We start from the raw sequence: 19,108 nt of genomic DNA, 5'->3' as shown, positions 1-19,108 counted from the left end.
CCACCTTTTCACTGAAAGCTGAAAGCATGTTTGCTTCTGAACTTATCTATTGTTCTCTTTTTCTAAGCTGGCAGCAGAACTGCCTCCTGTTGGCTTGGGAACAGCTGTGCAGCAGCTGGAAAGACTCATGGTCATGCCCCTCCAGAAATCAGGAACGGACAATTGAAAGTCCGAATAAAGAAGGACGGAACAGAATTCTGGCGATTCAATGTCCAAGTAGGTGTATCAACCTTAGACAAGTCACTTGTGGGTGTGAGGGCTCAGAGTGCCAGCATTCAAAATCTAACTTTGTCACTCAATAACTGTGCCACTTTAGACAAGTTAACTTACATCTGTTCCTCAGTTTCCTCATCTATAAAATGGAGATTGTAACCTCTTTCTAGGATTACCTTAAGGATTAAATAATATTATTGTAAAGAATTTAGCACAGCTTCTGGCAGAGAGTAAATACAGGGAATTTTAGCCATAATTATGTCCTCCTTGTTTGTGTGTGTGAAATGTTTTTAGCTGATGAAGATCTTTTCCAGTATGAACAAGCTATTGTTCAATGAGTTAAGTTTAAAGAGTTAAACTAAACATTTCTCTGTAAGAGAAAGTGTGTCTTCTTGAATTTCCTATTCTCTCTCTTTTTTTTTTTTTTTTTTTTTAAGGTAAGAAGCAATGTTGTGAAGGCAGAATGGAAAGCAAAGCTACCAAATCCTGTAAAAGAAAATTCTTGATCCCTGAAATCCTGCATACACCCTCAGAACTTGTTCCAATGCAAACCTTGTCATGTAGGACTTGACTGTACAAGGAGAGTGACATAGAAACTAGGAGAAGAAAATGAGAGGAACACTTGTGGAAACAGGTCTGGGAGAGGTTGAGTAACAGGGAAAGTTCTGGAAAAAGTGAAAAGAATCCTCAGAAACAAATGGGACTTAATAGCTAATGTTGATCAATCATTTCTCATGTGCTGGGTGCTATTGCAAGTGTACTGCATGCATTAAATTCATTTAATCCTTTCATTCATCTTGGGAAATAGGTACCTTTATTATCCTCATTTTACACCTGAGGAGACTGAGGCAGGGAGAGGTAATGTAATTTGTCCAATGTCACACAACTTTCAAAGAAGCTCTTCATTTAAAGGCTCAGTGAAATTGGTGGGTTGGGAAGATGTGAAATGTATTTTTATTGGAAAGAGTAAAAATAACAATAGAGATGGGATACAAGTTTAGGTTGATTTGTAACAATGTTATTGAAGGCTTTAAGTTCCAAGAACATGTGTATCATTTTAGAAAGCATTTCTTCTACTCTGATCTCTGTTTTGCCCACCCCAACAAAGAAATAACCAGACTGTTCTAGAGAATAAGTCATGAAAGATATGCATCAATGGCTTCTTTTGTTTGGGTGAAAAACAGTCTCCCAATAGCTGTAATAATTTTTTGTTACTCATCCCTTCTTGTCTCCTCCCTCTTCCTTGCTCCAAGGACCAATATACTCCTAGTGATAATAAAGAAGGATATTAAAATAGTAAGAAAAAAATAAAACAGGAGTTTAGGGGCTGGCCACAGAAGGTAATTCCTCAGGCACCACAAAATCCTTGCTCACTTGGTTTGCAACCCAGGAGACTTAGTTAATAACCATCATTTTTCCAAGGCCTCTTGCAAGCACAAGTCCACAACACTTCTTTGGTGGGACACAGTGAAAAGAAAGTGCAAAGTGCTAGGCATTTTAAAAAGCTCACCCATTTAGATTTAATTATATACATAACTGGTGTCCTCCCAAGTGTGAAAATGCTGTGGCCTATAAATCAAACAATAAAATGCTATCTAAGCAGAACAGATTTACATAAAAGATGTGTGAGCAATAAAAATTCACGGACTTGCATTGGGTATTTTTACCCAGAGAGGTTCTCCAAAGCAAGAGCAAATGTCTACTCTGTGAATCTTGCCTTCTTTTGAACACTTAGGTCATTTTCCCTAGAGGGTGTTCTTGTTCAATGGCTTTTACATGAACAGGAGATTTCAAACTTAAAAACACCCCTCTGTGTTGAGGACCCACTAGCTCCATGCTTGTGTGTGCTGGATTTTAAGGACCTAATTTTTAATTTTTATCTCACTTCTGTTTCTTGCATGTTTCATTAATAACTACTAAATGAGGTTTAATTTGGCATAAAGAGCATTTCACATTAGAGCTTCCCTGAGATACACATGCAAGGAAGACTGTAAACTTCTGCAAAGCTATTTTTTACAAATTGACATTTATACTATCAAAACTCTTCCCAGGTAATATCACAGAAAAATACACCCTAGAAACAGCAACAGAAAATTGCAGTCATTGACAACAATTTTGATCTTCCTGAAATGTATTATTAAATGTGTCTACTTTGAATTACAATTTTTTATGAGTGACAGACTTAGAGCAAGAAAGTAGGGGAAACCAGAATCTTGTCACATTTTGGGCATGCCTTTGCCATGTGAAAATTGTTACGGACTTACCACATTTTTTATATTCCTATTTGTAATAAAATTAAATGGAAAAGCTTTTTCCCTTTAATAAAACCTTGTAAAAAAATATCTTGATAAATTTCATAGCTGCTGGCCAACCATATAAAAGGCACAATCTGATTTCTGCTGATACTTTCCCAAGAAAAAGAGCCAGTCAGTTGAGCAACTTCCTCATTCATTGTGCTCATGAAAATGAAAATGGAACAGACTTTGGGATTTCAAAACCATCCACAGTTACCAGTAAGGAAATAAATAAATAATAGCAGGGACTTTTACTTTATCATAAAATTGTAATGCTCTTGGTTTTTCATTGGTTAATTCAGAAAGCAAAATGGCTCTCTCCTGAATTTCAATAGTTCATTTCTTAACTTTACCTTCTACATTACTTCATAAAGCTAACTTTTAAGTGATTAGGTTAGAAAAGTTTTTGTTTTGCTCATTCTTTTCAAAGTTCTAGTCTCTGGCAGGAATGCAGGCACGTAACAGTGTGAAACAGGCAAAGTACAGAGATACTCTCAGAACAACTCAAGCCAGATCCATTTCCTAGTTTTCTCTAGCTGTGGCTTTTTAAGTCTGGGTCAGTCTCCTGCTCTCATTTCTGTAAATATTTATCAGATAATTCGTATATGCTCTAATAGCAATAAATGTGGCTGAAGAAATTAAGAATGCTTGCTCTCTCAAAATGTGCTAAATAATGCAAGTTCATTTGAGGCTTTTGAAACAGAAGCTTTCATCCAATTATCAGACTTAGGTCATTTGATTTTGATACTAAGCATATTAAGCATACAGAAAAATTGTATTATTTCAGCACACTGTTTCTCCTTTTTTTTTTTTTTTTTAATCATTTCTTACTTGTTTGGCTATTTCAAATAAGTTTCTCTAGTTAAGTATTTACCTCTCTCAACATACATACCATCCACACTGTGCCGAAGTTACTAGAACTGCTTAGTCCATAGTTGCAGTGCAAGAACCTTCCATGCACTTGAAATACTTTAAGAAATAAATTTGGGAAAAGTTGTCTGACTTGATTTAGAATTCACTAACCAGAAGGCATTTTGCAAGCCTTCTAGTTTTATATTGGCAGAGGGCTCTTTACACAAATTTACTTAAATTAACCTTTTTATGCTTGAAATAAACACAGTTTTATAAACCTGAGGCAAAGCAGCAAAACATAAATTGTACTAACCTTAGTATATTGAATCTTCAAGTTGGTGAGTGGGACAGGTAGTTCAGGCTTGCCTGAGGAGGACATTTCTGGTTTGGCTCCTGGAACACAGGTGACAGGCTCAGTGATTTGGCTCTGATAGAGCACTTGTCTTTATTTGTTCCTTTTTATCTAAACGGGGCTAAGGTTTATTTGCATACTGGGATATGATTGGATGCACAAACTCGGAGCAAAAAGAAAACGACACTACTTATTTCTAAAACCTAGGGCAAGAAGCCTTTGACTTTAACTTAAATCCTTAAGAAACCTGCGCTCCGACGTTGGCGCTGCACCTGGAGACCGTGCACTATTTGCAGACGAATTAATTTACAAAGCCGAAACCTGTGATAAAGAGTATGCAGCGCAGCTGCTCTGGCCACTAAGTCCAGTTATTATTTTTTTGGCTTTTCATGCTTTTTATGCTACTATGTAACTTTCCATTCTTGGACAGACAGAATCAGAGAATTTAAAGGATTGAAAAAGATCTAGAAGGGCACTGCTTCTCGGTAGAAGCTGATGAGGACAGGACTCTGGCCAGGTATCTTCAGGATAATACTGTCAGTGAATGAGTCCATATCCCAGAAAAGCAGGTGCCGTTTGGGGGAGCAGAGACCCTCTTTCTAGACCCTTCTGCAACAGCTTTAAAAAATCATACCAATCAAGTGTATTTTCAGTGCTAGGTACCTAGACCTACTGTGATGTCAGAAACTCTAAATTCTCTTTATCTTTGGGAACAGAAAAGGCAGTTTGGGGAACTCAGAGCACACTGTCACACACAGTTACCACAGTTAACAATATGGTAATACCGTCTGTTAAAACTCATTTGAAATGAAAGTAACCTCTGGTTTTGTAAGTTGTTTGTATTTATCAGACAGTTTATAAGGCAATTGTACAAAGAATGAATTTAAACAGGATTCTGAAGTAATCAAATTCTTAAAATTAAGTGAATGTTTCAAGCTGAGAACATTCAAACAGGACAACTTTTAAGTGTACTACTCCCATTTTAAGTACAATACTTTATTGTATTCAAGCCCTGGTAAAAGTTACAAGAAGAACAAGATAGGCAATTTTGGATGTTTTTCACTCTAGCTTTTAAGAATTAAGAACAATATTTTTTTTTCAGTGAAAAAAAAATTTCCAGTGAAAATTTTTTTTGCCAGCTCCATGGAATTTAGATAGGAGATCTAAGATCTATTGAATAGTCACCCCAAACTAGGTGCAGGAGCCTTACATTCTCTTCCCATCCTCACTTGGTATTGCCATTTTACAGAGAGAGAGTTACGTGGGTTGCTCATGATAAAAGATCTAATAAGTGATGGGTTTAAGTATCGGCTGCTTTGGTTCTCTAAGGGAATACTTACCCTCACAGGACTTAAGCTTAACCCTTTATTCATCTAAGGCAGGGGTCAGCAAACTTTTTCTATAAAGGGACAGATATTAATATTTTAGACTTCCTGGGCCAGATGGTTTCTATAGTAATGAGAGACTGCATTGCAATGCTAAAGCAACTACAGACAATAGGTAAATGAGTGAGTGTCAGTGTGTTCCAGTAAAATTTTATTTACAAAATCAGGAGGCAAGCCCGATTTGGTCCCATGGTTCTTAGTTTGTCAATCCCTTAGATTCTATAAGGCAATATGACCCTCAAGGTCCTGAATTCTCCTGTGACTCTTGTAGAAACTTCTGTGTTATTTCAACATAGCTCTTCCTTTTTGTCTCTCTTGGAAAAGCTAGTTGTCTCTTTCAAAAATGTGTTTTGAGTTAAATACCCAATTACACAACAGCTGTTACATAACTTGCAGAGTGGTGTTCCAGCCATGCCAAGACAGCTGTGTTTTGCTGCTTTCTTCCGCTCCCAAGTTTTGCAGTTGTTTGTGCAAACACTAGTTTTTTTTTTTTTTTTTTTTTTTTTTTTTGTTGTTGTTTCTTTCTTGTATGCCCAGTCACTGAAAGCTCAAGGTTTCATAACACGGGTGATATGCCTCACTCTTTATGTGCCCATCTTGATCAGATTTTATTGAGTGATTAAGACTAATGATGAGGACTAAGTCCTTTTATATCTGGCATTATTAAATGTAGGTAAAGGGAACATTCTTGGGGACAGGTGACCATACCTGTCCATTTAGTTTCAGAAAGTATATACTAAGCATCTCTTATGGGTAAAGCATTATGATTTGAGCACCAGAAATTCTCTAACCTTAACCTTACTTCAAGGGCAAATCTTACTTCAAGGGCAAATCTTAGAAACCATAGGATCTGAGATCTCCATTTTGGGGATAATCAAAAATCCCTGTTCCAAAAACTTGTCCCATAGTGTTCTAGTTTGCTAATGCTGCCAGAATGCAAAACACCAGAAATGGACTGGCTTTTATAAAGGAGGTTTATTTGGTTACACAGTTACAGTCTTAAGGCCATTAAGTGTCCACTGTAACATACCAACAATCACGTACCTTCACTGGAGGATAGCCAATGGCATCCAGAAAACCTCTGTTAGCTGGGAAGGCATGTGGCTGGCTTCTGCTCCAAGTTCTGGTTTCAAAATGACTTTCTCCCAGGACGTTCCTCTGTAGGCTTCGGCTCCTCAAAAATGTCACTGTTAGTTGCTCTTGGGGCGTTTGTCCTCTCTTAGCTTCCCTGGAGCAAGAGTCTGCTTTCAACAGCCATCTTCAAACTTTCTCTCATCTGCAGCTCCTCTCTCAGCAACTGTGCATTCTTCAAAGTGCCCCTCTTGGCTGTAGCAAGCTGGCTCCTCTGTCTGAGCTTATATAGTGCTCTAGTAAACTAATCAAGGCCCATGCTGAATGGGTGGGGCTACCTCCATGGAAATTATCCAATGAAAGATCTCACCCACAGTTGAGTGATCATATCTCCATGGAAACATCCAGTCAAAAGTCTCCAACCCAATTAACACCAGTAGTTTCCTGCCCATACAAGACTGCATCAAAGATAATAGCATTTTGGGGGACGTAATACATCCAAACCAGCACACATAGAATAGTATATTCCTGAGAACAGTTACATGGGTAAAAGGCTTTATAAGACCACACACACATACACACACATGCACTTACATGCATGGGGGGCGGGGCATAAGAGAATAGTTTTTCATCTCTTGAATCTGCAAATTCTTCCAGCCTTTGATTGTCAAAGCCGTCATACCAAGAAACTAGTAGCCTATGACCTCAACATGTTTAACTGCTCCCTCAATTTCACAAGGGACCTCTCTAGAACATCATCCAAGCCTTAGTCACTGAAAAGAGAAGAGGGCCTAACCTTCTCCCAAGATATGAATAATTGAAATAAGCAAATCCAAATTTAACAAAGCTTAATTGTATTGATAAAATAAAAATAGCTTCTTTCCTAATTTCAAAACGCTGGATACATTTATTGAAGCTGAATGCCTTTCTCTGTGTCATATCCCCACTCACCCACCCCATACTCCTCTACTGCATCCCCTCCTGTGTCAGGAGCATGGCAGGGCTAGTTGGGGTGTTGGTTAACCCAGCAGTGGATACGTCCCTTTGCTTCCAGTCACTGCAGTTTTAGCAGATACTACAACATTCTTTTGCTTATTTGGGTTTTTATACTGCCTATTTGGGGTTTTAGTACATTTGAAAAGGGGGATCGTGTATGTGATGAAAGAATCAGTGCTTGGTTGGCAAGTTGGTGCTCCATGTAGGTGGAAGGCAGAATTTGAGTATGTGAACATATGTTTGGGGCCTAATTTCTGTTTGTCTGACATTCTTCTCCAATTAGCAAAATTTCCCTACCTTTGATTTCTCCTGCTCCTCATATATACTATCACTGTTTTTCTCTTATCTTGCAATAGCAAAATATAGGAGATTCCTCTCTTATCTGATACAATCAGGACACTCACCCCTTAGTAAGGTTACTAAAAGAAAAAAGATTAAAACATTTTAAGATAATTACTTATTTTAGTTTCAATCTGGGTTTAAAAAGCATATAAGTGGAGTATTTTTAAAATTCAATGTAAGAGTCTTTGCCTTTAACTCATATGTTTAGTCCATTTATCTCTGTTTATATCTATTGTGATTACTGATGGAATTTGTGTTTTCTATTAATCCACATATGGCTGCCCACATGAGAAACCCCAAAGAGTTAGCCAAGATGGAAATGGATTTTTTTCTCACACAAACAGAGATGGAAAGCAGACAGTCTGGGCCAGGCATGGTGGCAGAGCCAAAAGAGACAGAGGCTCCTTCCAGCTCGCTGCTTCAGCATCCCTGAAGGTTAGAGGTGGTTGTTAAAATCCCAACCAGAAACTGAGCGCTCACTTCACCAGCACTTAGTCAAATGGCCACACCTTGCTTTAAGCGGGGATAAAAATGGCAAAATTTTTCTGGCAGCTTGGCTTATAGTTAAAAACCAGTAATTGTATTATTAAAGAGGGAAGAAAGAATGGTGACTGGAGAGGTAACTAAGTTTCTATTCCAGTGCCTTTTTCTTCATAACTGTCTTCTGTTGTATTGATTATGGGTTCTTTATTCCTCCTTTCTTATCCCTGGTCTTGTTTGGAAGAAATCATTTCAGTTTTTATTCTTTAAATGGTTGATCTAAAAATTTCAACATTCTCACTTAACATGTGTAGATGTAATCACTCTTTCTTACAAAGAAGTCAAGGACTTGTGAACCCTTTATCTCTGGTGCCACATTCTTGCCTTTCATTTCATAGTTGTCTATTATAAACTTTCATTCCACCTTGACTTATACCCTTCAAATCAGTCATAATTATACAATTATTATTTTGTACAGTCACTTTCTATTTTACTTTATCTATTTACTTAAATTTTTCTTTGTCCATTATTCATTCTTTTACATTAGTCCTCCTTTTTGGGTCAATGTACTTCTTTTAGAGGTTCACATTCTTGTCAGAAGATGATCGATTTTATTGTATTTCAAAGAACTTTTGACTTTGTTGGTCCTCTCTACTATATGTTTTCTTTTTCATTAATTTATGTTCTTATCATTATTTTTCATTTTTTTTAGGTTTGTTCTGCTGTTCTTTCTCTAGCTTCTTATAATTTAGATCATTTGATTTTCAGCCTTTCTTCTTTTCATTGAAAGCTCTAAATTTCCCTTTAAGCATGTCTTTAGCAGCAGCTACAAGTTTGGATATAATATGTTCTTTTTCACGTAATTCAGAATACTTCTAATTTCCATTGTAATTGCTTCCTTGACCCATGAACTTTATTTTTTTATTTTTTTATTTTTTTTTTGCATAGGAAAATTTACTATGTAGGTGGAAGGCAGAATTTCAGAATTTGAGCATGTGTGCATATGTATTTGCTTCATCAAAACTTGTAATCTTGGCCTTTCCTTCTTGCCTTTGTATAAGGCATTGGTTAATTCGACAACCTTAAAGTGGACTCAAGGAATTTCACCAACAGTATGACGAAATCCAGCAACCAGCTGTGATTTTTTTGCTGTCCTTGATTAGCTGGATGCTGACACACTTCCAAAGGGCAGAATTTGGTTGTTTGGCTTCAACCCTTCCTTTTTTACATCACAATTCCTTCTGTATGGGAAACATCTCCAAAGGGGTTGGCCTTAAGAGATGTACCCAAATGGGTTTTCTTGTATGTTTATCTTGTCACTTCAGGTCTTGTCAGTGGCTACAGAGCTTCCTGGCATTATGAAGACCTGGACACTTGCCAATCTTGCTGGCCACATGAACCTAAGCAAAGGCTTATGGATTATTTTGATGTGTATTTCTTGATTTCTCTATGAGTCAACAATAAAAAACTACCCTAAATCTTTGTAGCTTACAATAAGGCTATTTTTATGTGCTTAACAATTTAGAATTGCTGTATCTTCTTTTATTATAAGTTGTTCTTGTTCATTTCTATGCTATAGTCTCCTTTGTCTGATAAATTATACCTACAGTAGCTTTTACTTGGGGTAGAGATTTGCATTATATATCTTCCACCTCCTTGCAATCTCTGCATCTACGTTTTACATATGTCTCTTTAAACAGCACATAGTTGAGTTTTAGTTATTGATACAGTTGAACAAATTTTACTTTTAATTGGATCATTTGTTTCATTACCAAGTAATATAATTATTGATGTATCTATGTTTAAAAATTCTGCATCCCATTTAAAACCTTTGTCTTATATGCTCTATTTTCTTTTTCTCTACTTTCTTGCCTTCATTTTTATTAATTTTAATTCCATTTTTTCTCTATTATACTGGCAATTAAATATTGTCCTTACTATTATGGTAGTGGTTATTCTAGAAATTACATGCATTGATTCACTTATAAAAGTCTAAAATTAATTGGTACTTTCACTCTCTTCCTATAATCCAAATACCTTTGAACAGTTTAAACTTGGTTTACTTTCCTCCTTCCCAACTTACTTGTTGTCCTTGTTAGGTGTTTACTTAACTGTCTAGGTGCATTTTAATGTGACTGGATAGTCTGTTTACCTGTTCAGATCCATTTAACCTTTTTCAAACCCTTTACCTAGGCTCTCTTGCTCTCTGGCTTCGGGTTTGGTTTTCCCAATAGGAAAAAAAGAGGAAGGAGCTAATAGGAGAGCAGAGTTTTTGCTGCAACCCTGATTTTATTCTGTTAGAATCTCAGATGTAACTGTTTATGTAGTTCTCTATAATTAGTTTTGTATAATATAATAAGCACTAGAAAATCACCACTCATAACAAAGTACCCTGACAATAACTTACTACCTTATAGTCCTCATCTTATTGTTCTCTAACTTCCCCCCAACCCACTGAAGAACAAGGAATCATGAATTCCTTGTTCATTTTTCCTTTGATTTACTTTTTTTTTTTTTTTTTTATTAGAGAAGTTGTGAGTTTACAGAAAAATCATGCATAAAATACTGGATTCCCATGTACTTGATTTACTATTATTTTATCTATGTATTCCAAAAATGGTAAGTGGAATAAATTATAGTTACTTCTAACTTTATAAAAATGGACTTACTTTTTTCCTTATTTATATTTTATATAGATAAGTTTCATCCATGTTGTTTCCTGTCACTGTAGTTTCTGTATTTTTACTCCTGCATAATACACTTTTCTGACAATATATCTTAGTTTATTCATCCAGTGTTCTAATAATGGGTTTTGGGGTTTTTTGCTATTGTGAGTAGTCCTTCCATAACCATTGTTATATACGTTTCTCTTGGTTACAAACCTAGGAGCAAATGTGGTAGTTCTTAAGGAATGTGAATGTTCAACTTTGGGATATAATGGCAATGTGGTTGTTTCAATTTACACTTCTGCCAGCAGCGGATAAATGATCCTGTAGATCTTGTTTTCCCCAATATTTGATAGTGACAGACATTTTAATTTTTGCTAATCAAAGAGATGTAAAATAGCATCTCATTGGAATCTTGATTTGTTCTTCAATGATCACTAAGTACCTTGAACACCTCCTCATGTATTTGTTGGTCATTTTTACTTTTGTGAAATGCCTATTCGCATCATTTGCAGTTTTATTGTGTTGTCTGTACATTTTAATTGTTGCGTAGTATTTTTAAATATGCTTTCGATTCTAATCCTTAGTCATATTACTACTATCTTCTCCTAGTCCCTATATTTAACTTTATTTACAGTATCTTTTTAATGAACAAAATATTATTTTAATGCAATAAAATTTTCCATTTTTTAATTTTTACAGTCATTGCTTTTTGTGTCTTAAGAAAATTATCCCAGTGTCAAAGATCAAAGATAATCTACCCTATTTTTCTACTAAGAGCTTTAAACTTGTATTTTTCCCTTTGTAGCTCATTTGGAATTGATCTTCATTTGTGGTGGGTAATAAGGTTAGTGGTGTGCTACAGCTGACACATATTAGCTTGTGAAACATAATTGTTAACTTTTCAGGAATTTGAAAGCCAGTTGATACTGTATTGGCAGCTTGACCTTGACTACGGTGGTAGTATTTACACAGCAGAAATTGTCAAAACCTATAAACCAGGGCAATTTTTCTCCCAAGATCTGGTTTATCAGCGCACCATTAAGAAGCAGTACTGATTAATTAATTCCCAGTGAATAAGCATTTTTCCCATTCCATTTATTGAACGGTTCCCACTTTCTCCAGAAATGCGACATGCTGCCTTTGTCATAGAGTAACGCTTCATACAAATAGCATACTTGTTTCTGGGCTCTTCATTTTATTCCTTCAGACATTTTGTCTGTTCAAGGATCAATACAACATTATTTTAATTTCTATATATAGCTTCATAGCAAGCCCTAACTTTGGTAGTGAAACATTCTCTCTGCAATTTTTCTTTTTAGAAGAGTACTGGAGATTCTTGGATTTATACTCTTCATATATATTTTAGAATTTTTTTTTGTTTGTTTAATGAAAAGTCCTGTTGAAACGTTGATTGAAATTTGGAAGGAATTGACATCTTCATGATGTAAGTTGTCTAATCATGAAATGCTATATTTCCTCAATATTTTCAGAATATTTCTATTTAGAATATTTCTAATGCCTCCTAATGAAATTTAAAATACCCATACTGTGGACATACATAGATTTCATTAGATTTATTTCATATTGGTTTTTAAATGCATATGCCTGTAATTAATTTTTCTTATCTTCTTGCACTGGCTAGTCCATCCAACACACTTTGTCTGGGTGATGATAGGGGTCATCTTCCTAAAAATCTTGATTTTTAAAGGGAGTATTTCCTATGTTTTCCCAATTAAATTTATTTTTGTTATGGGTTTTTTTTTCTGTTTGTGTTTAGAACTCCTTATTAGGTTAAAGAAGGTTCTTTTTATTCCTAGTTTAATTAGAGCATTTTAAAAATTATGAATTGGTATTGAGTTTTTCACATTTTTTTCTGTATCTCTTGAGCTACTCAAAAGGTTTTTCTTTTAAAACCTGTATATGGTCAATTACATTCATGGATTTTTCTAATATTTAAAAATTCCTTGGATACTGGGACTAAAGCTAAATTGGATTTACATTTGTTTTCTTTTCTTATAATGCATTTATTCACTTTGCTGTCGGGATAATCCTGGCTTCATAGAATGAGACTGAAGTTTCTCTTCTATTCAGTTTTAGGGAAGTGCTTGTGCACATTTTATTGTCGCAAGAAGGAAGGAAAAATCCAGTATTTTTTATTCCATCTTGGCTGGAAGCAGAAGTCAGTTTTTTTAATATTACATTGAGTATTTTATTTTTAAAAATCCTTATTATGTATACAGAACCTATAAAGTCAAATAGATCTTAAACACGTATTTTTAATATACAAGATTATAATTGCATTGTTTAATATATTCATTCAGATATATTTAGATACATTGACAAATTTTTCCTTCCCATAACTCTTTATTTATCCTGCATCTCCCAACCCACAGCTGGGATAATTTTCCCTCTAGCTGAATAATAATAACTTTCAGGGCTTTATTTGTTAGCCCTGTCAAAAATCAATTGGCCATAGATATGAAGGTCTATTTATGAACTTTCAGTTCAATTCATTAGTCTATGTCTGTCATTGTGCCTGTACCATGCTGTTTTGACCACTGTAGCTTTGTAATAAGTTTTAAAATCAGGAACTCTGAGTCCTCCAACTTTGTTCTTTGTAAAGATGATTTTAGCTATATGGGGTCACTTACTCTTCCAAATAAATCTGATGATTGGCTTTTCCATTTCTGCAATTATGCTGTTGGAATTTTGATTGGGACTGCATTGAATCTGTAAATCATTTTGGGTAGAACTGATATCTTAACAATATTTTATCTTTCAATCTATGAACATGGACTAGTCCATCAATTTATTTAGATACTTTTTGATTTCTCTTAGCAAAATTTTACAGTTTTCTGCATAAAGATCCTTTACATCCTTGGTTAAATTTATTCCTAGGTATTTGATTCTTTTAGCTGCTATTGCAAATGGAATTTTTTTCTTGATTTCCTCCTCAGATTGCTCATTACTAGCATATAGAAACACTACTGATTTTTGCATGTTGATCTTGTACTCTGCCACTTTGTTGAATTCATTTCTTACCTCTATAGCTTTGTTGTAGATTTTTCTAGACTTTCTGTATACAGGATTATGCCCTCTGTAATTGGTAGAAGTTCTACTTCTTCCTTTCCAATTTGGATGCCTTTTATTTCTTCTTCTTGCCTAACTGCTCTGGCTAGAACCTTCAGTACAATGCTGAATGACAATGGTGACAGTTGGCATCCTTGTCTTGTCCAAGATCTTAGAGAGAAAGCTTTTAGTCTTTCAGCATTGAGTAGGATGTTAGCAGTGGGCTTTTCATATATACCCTTGATCATTTTGAAGACATTTCCTTCTATTCTAATTTTTCTAAGTGTTTTTATTAAGAAAGTATGCTAGATTTTGACAAATGCCTGTTCTGCATCAATTGAGATGATCATGTGTTTTTTTTCCCCTTTGTTTTGTTTCTGTGGCGTATTATGTTTTATGTTAATTAATTTCCTTATGTTGAATGACCCTTGCATACCTGGGATAAATCACACTTGATCTTGGTGTATAATTCTTTTAATGTGCTGTTGGGTTCAGTTTGCTAGTAGTTTGTTGAGGATTTTAGGATCTGTATTCAAAAGAGAAATTGGTCTGTAGTTTCCTTGCCTTGTAGTATCTTTATCTGGCTTTGGTACTAGGGTAATATTGATCTCAGAGGAGTTAGGTAGTGTTCCCTTCTCTTCAATTTTTCAGAAGAGTTTGAGCAGTATTGGTATTAATCTTGGAATATTTGGTAGCCATCTGGTCTTAGGCTTTTCTTTTTTGGGAGGTTTTTGATAACAGAATTTATCTTTTTACTTGTAATTGGTCTGTTGAGATCTTCTGTTTCTTCTAGAATTAGTGTAGGTTGTCACTATGTTTCTAGGAATTTGTCCATTTCATCTAGGTTGTATAATTTGTTGGCATACAGTTGTTAATAGTATCCTTTTATGATCCCTTTTATTTCTTTGTGGTCAGTAAGTAATATCCCCCCTCTCATTCTGTTTCTATTTATTTGCACCTTCTCTCTTTTTTCCTTTGTAAGTCTTGGTAAAGGCTTGTCAATTTTATTGATCTTTTAAAGGAATCCACTTTTTGTTTTGTTAATGTTCTCTATTTTTTTCCCTATTTCATTTATTTCTGCTCTAATCTTTGTTATTTCTTTCCTTCTGCCTCCTTTGGGTTTAGTTTGCTGTTCTTTTTTCTAGTTCCTCTGGGTGTGCAGTTAAGTCTGACTTTAGTTCTTTCTTCTTTTTTAATGTGTGCATTGGGGGCTATAAATTTCCCTCTCAGCACTGCCTTTGCTATATCACTGAAGTTTTGATATGTTGTGTTCTCTTTTTTATTTACTTCAAGATATTTACTGATTCACTTATACTTTCTTCTTTGACCCATTTATTTTTTAAGAGTGTTTTAACTTCCATATATTTGTTGATTTTCCAGTTCTCTGCCTGTTATTCATTTCCAGCTCCATTCCATTTGTTCAGAGAAGATTCCTTGTATAATTTCAATCTTTTAAAATTTATTGAGACTTGTTTTGTGACCCAACATATAGTCTATACTCAAGAACAATCCATGTGCATTTGAGAAGAATGTATATCCTGTTGTTTTGTAATGAAATGTTCTGTATATGTCTGTTAGGTCTAGTTCATTTATCATATTATTCAAGTTCTCTGTTTCCTTATTGATCCTCTGTCTAGATAGTCTATCTCTTTTGATGAGAGTGGTATACTGAAGTCTCCAACTATTATTGTAGAGGTGTCTATTTCTCCTGTCAGTTTTGCCAGTGCTTGCCTCATGTATTTTGGGGCACCGTGTTAGGGTACATAAATATTTATGACTGTTATTTCTTCTTCGTGGATTGAGCCTTTTATTAATATCTCGTGTCCTTCCTTCTCTCTTGTGTCTGTCTGGTCCCTTTCTTTTCTGTTTCTGTATATTTTTAAAATACTTTCTCTGTGGTTATCCTGGGGTTTATATTATTACACAACCTATATCTATAAACTACTAATTTGAAAAGATACCAACAAAGTTTCAATTGCATACATGTTCTTTGTTCCCATATCCCTCCATTTCCCCTTTTTGTTATTTTGGCCCCATGTTACCTCTTTCTATTTTGTGTGCCCATTATTAGGACATATGACTTTTTCTTGTTCAACTGTGCTCTGACTCTTATAGGAATTATAGAATAGAGTTATAAATTGATGGTACAATAGTATTGGGTTTTTCATTTACCCTTTACTGAATTGTTTCACTTCTTCACACTACTCCTTGTCACTCTCTTCTGTTTTTTCCTTTCAACCTGAAGACCTCCCTTTAGCAATTCTTGTAGGGCAGGTCTTTTGTTGATGCACTGTTTCAGTTTCTGTTTATCTGAATATTCAACTCTCCCTCATTTCTGAAGGACAGTTTCAGCAAATAAAGAATTTTTGGCTAGCAGTTTTTCTCTTTCATGCCACTGCCTTCTCACCTCCATGGTTTCTGATGGGAAACTGGCACTTCATCTTCTTGATGATCACTTGTGTGTGATACATTGCTATTCTCTTGTGCTTGCAGAATTCACTGATATTTTGTTAGGGTTTATTCTGTTTGGAGTTCATTATGCATCTTGGATATGTATACTATTTCTTTAATAAGAGTTGGGAAATTTTCAGCCATTATTTCCTCACATATTCTTTTGACCCATTCTCCCTTCTTTCCTCTTTCTGAGACACCCATGATGTGTATGCTTGCATGCTTCATGCTGTCACTCAAGTCCCTGACACACTGCTCAATTTTTTCTATTCTTTTCTTTATGTGTTCTTCTGACTGTATGATTTTGGTTGTCCTGTCTTCTAGTTCATTGATTCTTTCCTCTGCTTGTTCAGAACTGCTGTTGTCTGACTCTAGTGTATTTTTAATCCCCATTTTTATGTCCATAATTGTTGTTATGCTTCTTTTAAACTTTTGAATTCTTCTTTATGCTTACACATTTTCTTCTTAATATCCTTTAGCTCTGTATTTTCACCACTAATTTATTTCTATCTGCATTTTCCTTCCTCTCCTTGAATTGATTCAGATTTGTTTGAATTTCTTTGATTATTTGTTCCAAATGCTGTGTCTCCTCTGAAATTTTAATTTGTTCCCTTCATGAGCCATCTCTTCCTTTTTCTTATAGTAGGGTTTGTAATTTTTTGCTGATGTCTAGGCATCTGATTATTTTAATTTCTTAATTCTGAAGGTTAGTTTCTCCCTCTTGCTTAGGGGTTTATTGTTGATTGGCTTTGTGTTAAGATGCTTCTTTCATGCTTGACCGAACTTTTTCTAGACGTTTAGTGTAGTCCATGTTTAACTGTTCAGCTTTTCTCAGCATTTCTGCACCTGATTCTTGCCCTGGATATGTGGTACAATTTTAAAAATTGCCTTTTTGCACACAATTGTTTCACCTCCAGGAGAAAGCTTCTTTTTCTCTCTTCCTTCTCTGGGAGTCTTGATCTGTTCTGTTTGTTTTTGTGCAGAGTCCCCCTCTCCCGCCCCAGCTCCTATGATTTGTTTAAATTCTCTACCTCATACAGTGGTCTTTTCATTACACTTTTCTATCTGGAACCCATCCTGTCTTACAGCAATTCAGTTTTACCCTTTTTTTTTTCCCCTGTGAGGCTTTTCTGCCTCCCTTTATTCCCTGCTCTGGGGTTCCATATTGGGTCAATCCAGAAAAGTCCATTTTGTATTTAGGTGTCCAGCAAACAGACTCTGGATTGAGGTGTGCACCTCTTGCCAACATTTCTGCCATGGTATTTTTTCCTTTGGGGGCATTTTTGTATGTGGCAAACCTCGCCCACTTGTGTTCCACCCTGGGTCTCTGTGGACTAGGGTCCCTGTGGCTGGATAGATGTGGTATTTTAACTCACTTTTGTGAGTGGCTTCATGGTCTGTATCTGTAGCAGGAAGGACCCAGGCCGTGCTGCATCTGTGTATCTCTTAAACTGCATAGGACCAAGGGAAGGGGTGAGTTCCAGACTGTTGTGTACAGGCCATAAATCTCCTACCTGCTTTGGGTATTTTCTTTTGTTTTTCTTCAATTCAGTATTTGTGGAATTCTTATCCAGTCTCTATCATACTCCAGAGTTCCAAGGGAGTGGGATTTCTCCTTTTATTAGCTGATTGTAAGGGGAGACTTTTCCAGGGGATGTCTTACATCACAATGTTGATGACATCACTCTCAATATTGGAAGCCTTCATTCTTGCATGCTCTTTTAGCTGGATAAGCAATTCTAGGTGGGCAGTTATTTTCTTTCAGCACTTTTAAGATACCATTCCAGTATTATCATGCTTTAATTGCTTCTGATCTACCATCAGCTGTAATCTAATGGTTGCTCATTTGAAAGAAATATACCTTTTTCCCTTGCTGCTGAAAATGCTTTCTTCTCTTTATCTTTTTTTTGTTTTGTTTTTTAATTTTGCTAAGATGCCCCTATGTTTGAATTTCTTCTTATTTATTCTGCTTCTTGAATCTGAGGCTTTTTGCCTATGATAAGCTTGGGAAAGCTCTCAGACATTGCCTTTATTCTAGTCTCTCTCTCTTCTCCTTCAGGAATTCCAATTATGCTATTTTTATAACTTGCCACTGCATCCTCTAGTCATTTACCCTCTCTTGTGCAATTTTCGTCATTTGGTCTCTCTATGCTTCATTATGGAAGTTTTCTTCTACCCTAAACAACTTATTCTTGCTTCATCTGTGTCTAATTGGTGGTTAAACAATTCATCCAGTTCGTTCTTGATGTAATTTTTAGATCAAGAATTTCCTTGTTATTATTTTTTATAGTTTCCAATTCTCCTTTGACATTGTCGACTTTGCCTTTTAGACACAGATATTTTAAACTTTCTGTCCAATAATTCTGATATCCTCAGCCCCTTATTCTCTTCCTATTGTCTGTTGTTTCTTCTGGGTTTTGTTCATATCACATATTCTTCTTTTGACTTTACTACACATTGTGTGCTAGGCATTGGGTTTACAATTATTTTTGTAAAAATAATTAGAGACCTATAATAATGTTATCTTTTCCCAAAGAGTGTGTTTATTTTCTCAGTTTCCTGGTAACTCCAAGACCAGTATGGGTCCTAGTATTCTGTGATTTAAGGAGGGAGCTTTCAACAAGACTACACTCCCCTTCTTTTGATACACTAGGCTAAGTACTAGTATTGTCAAATGTGAGGCACAGCCTCTCAGATGCTCAACTATGCCTTCTGTAATTAAAAAAAAATGCCCTTAAGGTAAAGGTTGCCCAATCACTCAGCTTTTTTCCCATGACCTCATCCTTCACTAGAATCTGGCCTGGTAATGCTTCATTTTGTGGTTAGCAATTTTATGTCTTCAAGAGATTTGTTTCAAATTAATATCTTTTCCAAATATTCTAGTTGTTCTTCAATGGAGGCTTTGGTCCAAATTAGTTATTCCCTCAACTCTGG

At 35.5% G+C, this 19,108-nt stretch overlaps 1 protein-coding gene and 1 pseudogene across 1 annotated transcript in view; both read right to left on the bottom strand.

Moving 5' to 3' along the window:
- Positions 1-3,822, bottom strand: part of ALDH1A1 (aldehyde dehydrogenase 1 family member A1) — a 52,555-nt gene extending 48,733 nt beyond the window's left edge. Inside the window, 1 exon segment of the mRNA XM_037850747.1 lies at positions 3,673-3,822. Within this exon segment, the coding sequence (XP_037706675.1) occupies positions 3,673-3,738 (66 nt within the window). The 5' untranslated portion in view covers positions 3,739-3,822.
- Positions 3,823-3,949: 127 nt separating this feature from the next.
- On the bottom strand, positions 3,950-17,631 carry LOC119545171 (annotated as a pseudogene).
- Positions 17,632-19,108: the final 1,477 nt, after the last annotated feature.

Source organism: Choloepus didactylus, chromosome 10, assembly GCF_015220235.1.
Source record: "Choloepus didactylus isolate mChoDid1 chromosome 10, mChoDid1.pri, whole genome shotgun sequence".
Classification (NCBI taxonomy): domain Eukaryota; kingdom Metazoa; phylum Chordata; class Mammalia; order Pilosa; family Megalonychidae; genus Choloepus; species Choloepus didactylus.
The sequence above is the reverse complement of the archived record's forward strand: the minus strand, read 5'-3'. Positions and strand labels throughout refer to the sequence as shown.